The sequence below is a fragment of the Belonocnema kinseyi genome, chromosome 5, assembly GCF_010883055.1.
Source record: "Belonocnema kinseyi isolate 2016_QV_RU_SX_M_011 chromosome 5, B_treatae_v1, whole genome shotgun sequence".
NCBI lineage: Eukaryota > Metazoa > Arthropoda > Insecta > Hymenoptera > Cynipidae > Belonocnema > Belonocnema kinseyi.
Genome location: NC_046661.1, coordinates 130,985,200 through 130,990,680, shown reverse-complemented (window position 1 = coordinate 130,990,680; position 5,481 = coordinate 130,985,200). Strand labels below are relative to the sequence as shown.

Below are 5,481 nucleotides of genomic sequence, written 5' to 3'. Positions count from 1 at the left end.
CTTTATTTTTTTTTATTTAAAAAAACCATGAAAAAACCGTAAAAAATGAGGTTTTTCGAGCAAAACCCCATAAAAAAGTAGCTGGACCCTACTTTTTTATTGAAAATTTGGATTCAGCGTCGAAAAATACATAAGAATATATAGGTCTGGTCAATTGCACAGACACTTTTGTTTTTTTTGTGGGCCTGTGTTATTATTCAAGAATTTTCCAGTTCTGGAATTTTATTATTCGGGAATATTATAATTCAGGTATTTTATTATTCAGAAATTTTCTGAATCGAGACTTTCATTTCACTATTTTTAAAATTTTATTATTCGGGAACTTTTAAATTCGGGATTTTCATTATTTGAAAATTTTATTATTCATGAATTTGATCTGGAATCTTTCGCTGCGGGAATTTTATTTTATTGTATTTTCAGAATTTTTATAATTCAGAAATTAATTAATTTGGGAATTTTATTATTAGGGAATTTTTTAATGCAGGAATTCTATCATTTGGGAATGTTCCAATTCGGAAATTTTATTACACAATTGTCTAATTTTATTAATCGGAAATTTCATTTTGCGTGAATTTTCCCTTTCGGGAATTTTATTATTTAGAAAATTTCCAATTCGGTATTCTTATTATTTAGGAATTTTATTTTTGGGTAATGGTGCAATTCCCGAAAATTTTATTTTATTATTTTTATTTTATTATTCTATAATTTTATTATTGGAGAAGGACCCAATTCGGGAATTTTATTTTATTATTTTTTAATTTTATAGTTCAGAAATTTTATGAATCGTGAATTTTCTAATTCAGGAATTTTATCGTTCGGAAATGTTCCATTTTGGGGATTTTATTATTCGGGAACTTTATAATTCAGTTATTTTATTATTTGGGAATTTTACGAATCGGGAATGTTGCATTATTTTAAAATTTTATAATTCTGGATTTTGTAGTCGACCTTTTAATATCATACAATTTTAACGATCTTTTTGAAAAAGGTCTATCCTAAAAATTTTCAATTGAAGATTTTTTAAATGTATGCATAATTTAAAATTACAAAAATTTGAAAGTAAATTTTCTGATTAATAAATATTTGTTATTATTTTCCATATTTCAAAGAACCTCAACTTCTGGCTCTCATCAAAGATTTTTTTTCTGCTGGAGTGGAAACTACCAACAACAGTCTTGGTTTTGCAATTACTTATATTGCGATAAAGAAACAGGTTCAGGAGAAATTACACGCAGAAGTTGATAAAATGATTGGGAGAGAATCTCTGCCTTCCCTCGCTTACAAAAATCAGTAAGTCCGAAATAAAAATAAATTACAATTTAAAAAAGGGCCTCTGAAAAATTTAAAAAAATAGAATTTCCACACAGTAAAATTCCCGAAAAAAAATATATTCGATATTTTTTAATTACCAAAAATTTATAATTTTTAGAACAGAAAATTCACAATAAGAATAAATCCAGAAATAAAATTAAAGCCACAGGAAAATTTCCTAATTATAACATTCCCGAATCTAAAGAATTAAACATTTATTTTAATAACAAATAAATAATACAATACAAAACTTGTACATTAAATAAGAATATTTTATTTTTGAATTCTACTTTCATGGCATTTTTTATTTACTACTTTTATTTTAGTAATTCTGTAATTATTTATTTTCAGGATAAATAAATATAAATTTAGAAATAAATAATGAACGCCATTCTTTTAAATAAATAAATAAATAAATGATCATTGTAATTCAATAAAATATTCAATAAAATATTTTGTTTAATTCGTTATTTCTGAGAAATTTCAAATTCCGAATGTAAAAAAATACCACAAAAATCATTATTAAAACATTTTTAACCTAAATTTTCAAATTTTCAAAATAGTAAATTGCTGAATTTTCAGATTCTCTAATATAGTAAATTTCCGTTTTTTCAAATTGCCGAAAATAATAAATTGCCCAAATTTAAAATTACTATCAAATCGTATTTCTTTATATTTTCAGGAATTAAAAAATTTAGGGTTTAAAATATCAGGAAAACAAATTTTATTTAGCTTTATCTTCTACCGGGAATTTTATTATTCAAGAATTTTCTATTCAATAAATAAATATTGTTTATCAAAAATACAAATTTTAAATATTTTAATCGATCCAATTATTTAAATGTTAAATTTACTTTTTTCAATTATTGTTTGAATTTAAATAACAATATTTTCTTTAAATACACTTCTATGAACATTTTTGTTAGAAAATGTGCAAAGTGTTTTCTTGTATTACTATTATTTCATATTTAAACAATAATTCGGTAATTTCCTGTCAAAAGTGTTCTATTTCGGGAGTTCTAAAATTAAATTAAATTGAAAATCTTAAAACGGCCTGAAATTTTATTATTTTCCAATTCGGGATTTTTATATTATCGGTGATTTTGTAATTTTGAAAATGTTCTATTTCGAATATTTCTTTTTTCGAGACTTTTCGGGACGACTGAAATATCACGAAAAATATAATTCCTGACACTTGAAAATTCCTGAAATTATAAAATTTTCAAAATATAAAAATTCAGAATAGTTTATAATATTACCGAATTTGAAAATTCTCGAATTAAAAAATATTCAAACTAGAAAATTCCTTTATTTAAAAACTCACAATTTTTTGAATATAATTTAATTACTAAAAGTAAAAAATGAAGCATTTAGACCAACACATTTTTTTCAGCAATGATTTATTTTTATCTCGAGATTTCTCTTTTAATTCAAACAACATTTTTTTTTAACATTACCAAAAATGTCTTTGTTAAAAGGATTTGGTTGTTGTATTTTTAATGAATAAGTAGTAACATTTATTGAAAAAAATATTTTATAATTTGGAAATTTTATTTTAGGATTATTATTATTCTGGTATTATTAAATTCGGTAATAATTATAAACTGTCGGCAATTTTATTATTCTGGAATTTTCCAGTTCGGGATTTTTATATTTCTGCAATTTTATGATTTCGAGAATTTTATATTGAGGAATTTTTTCCAATACGGGAATTTTTTTGTTTTTCGGGTTTTTTACTCCCGATTTTTGAGTCGTTCCAAAATATTTTTGTAGATAAATTAATTTCTAATTTTTTTATGAAGCTTGCCTTACCTGCAAGCAACAATAGCAGAAGTTTTGAGGATAGCAAATATTGGACCAACAACTATAGCACATCGGGCAATTGCGGATTCTACACTTTTGGGTTACAATATAAAAAAAAATTACTCCATGCTCGCCAGTTTAATTAGTGTCAATATGGATAAAAAACACTGGGGGGATCCCGAAAATTTCAGGCCTGAAAGATTCATCAATGAAAAGGGAGAATTCGTTGATGACCCTTGGGCCCTACCTTTTGGCGCAGGTAATTTCCATTTTCAAATTTTAAAAAAATTATACATACACACTAAACCCTCGATTTACGGACCTGGCCTCGGCCCTAAATCCGGGGAATCCAGACGTAATCAGTCAGGGCCGTCTGAACCAATTCTGTTAGATTTTCTCTGTAGTAAAAAATATTTCTTTCATTTCAATCTTTGACTAAAATTTTGAATCTTCAACCAAAAAAAATGTTTAACCAAATAGTTAAATTTTCAACCTAAATGATGCATTTTTAAAAAAAAATGATACAAAACACATGAATTTGCAAATAAAAAATAAATCAAATGTAACACAAAGAAAGGAAAAGTTCAATTTTCAGACACAATAGTGAATCCGTGACTAAAATTGTGTACCTTCAACCAAAAAAAATTAATTTTTGACCGAATAAATAAATCAATTTTCAACCAAATAGAAAATGAATTTTAACCTACAAAATTGAATTTTTAACACAAAAAATATAATAGTTTGATTTCCAGTCACAAACATGATTGCTCAACTAAAATTATCTAATGCTAACCATAAAACATTTTTTAGCGACTAATTGAATTTTTAACCCAAAAAATTAATTTTCTATAAAAAAAGAATACTTTTTATTAAATCTCATGAATTTTCAACTAAAAAATAACTTTTTAAGTAAAAACAAAACATTTTCAACCAAAAAATAACATCCTTGCATTTTTAACAAAAAAATCGAATTTTTGACAAATTTTCAACTAAAGAAATTAATTTTTTAACCAAAAAATTGATTAGTTCAATTTACAATCACCTAAGTCAATGCTTAACTAATATTATGTATCTCCATTCAAAAAAATTAATTTATAACGAAATAATTTAATTTTTAGCCAAAGAAATTAATTTTTAACACAAAAAATGGAAAATTTCAATTTGCAGTCACGAAACTGAATGCTTAACTAAAATTGTGTATCTTCAAACCAAAAAACTAATCTTTAACCGAATAAATGACTTTTCATAGAACAAGATTAGTTTTCTATCTACAAGCAACAAATTTTCAACGAAACCCATGAGTTTTCTAATAAAAAATTTAAACCTATTAATATAATTACCTATCCATATAAAAAATAACCTATTACTTTGATTTTGAAACCAAAATATTAATTTTCGACTCAAAAATAAAACACTTAAATTTTCAATTTAAAAAATGAATTTTCAACCCAAAACAATCGAATTTTGAATAAAAAAGTTCAGCAAGTAGATTAAATTTCTATTTAAAAAATATACATTTTTGACAAAAAGTCGAATAATTACATTTTCACCATAAAAAATTAATTTTAAATAAAAAAGTTGTAATTATGAAATGATTTTTTAATAAAGCAGATCAAATTTTTACCGAAAAATATTCGTTAAAAAATTGAATAGATACATTTTCAGTTTATATTTATTTTTTACCATTAAAGGCTTGGGTAGAGAGGAAAAAGGGCCATATGGTATGGTTAGGGAGAGACAGGTTATGGATAAATGGGGAGGAATGGTGCTGGCATGAAGAATTAGAAGAATTAAGGAAAAAAGGAAAAAGTCTTGAGAAAGGTAGGGGGAAAGGAGACGAAAAAGAGTCTAGAAATAAATCAGAGGGGTTTCCAAGCGGTAAAGGGGAAATAAAGCAAAGAGGAAAGAAGAGGGAGGGGAAGAGAGAAACGTGAAAATAGCTTTCTGGAATGTGTCAGGTTTGAAGAACAAGAACAAAGGATTCTGGGAGGAGTTAGAAAAGTGGGATGTGATTATGATGAGTGAAACTTGGGCAGATGAGAAGGACTGGAAGGGAATAAAAAAGATGTTACCGAAAGGTTATGTGTGAACAATGCAAGGAGCAAAAAAGGAACACGTTAAAGGGAGAGGGATGGGCGGCATTATTTCAGGGGTGAAAAAAGAATTAGCAGTGAAAGGAAGAAAAGATGGGAACATGGGCGAAAAGGATGGAACAATGATAAGAAAAATTATAATTGGGAAAGTAGAAATAGCAGTGGTGCGTGTATACAGAAGAAGAGGGGAAGAGAAAGGCTGGAGAGTAATAAGGAGGTTGATGGAGGAAAAGAGGGAAGAATTGGTTTTAATAGGGGGGGGGCTTAAATGCAT

General features: G+C 26.0%; 1 protein-coding gene across 1 annotated transcript in view; it reads left to right on the top strand.

Annotated features, from left to right (window-relative positions):
* Nucleotides 1-5,481, top strand: part of LOC117173887 (methyl farnesoate epoxidase-like) — an 18,072-nt gene that overhangs the window by 10,916 nt on the left and 1,675 nt on the right. The window contains exons 6-7 of the mRNA XM_033362532.1: nt 1,110-1,290; nt 3,114-3,373. Coding sequence (XP_033218423.1) covers nt 1,110-1,290; nt 3,114-3,373 — 441 coding nt within the window. The remainder of the gene's footprint in view (nt 1-1,109; nt 1,291-3,113; nt 3,374-5,481) is intronic.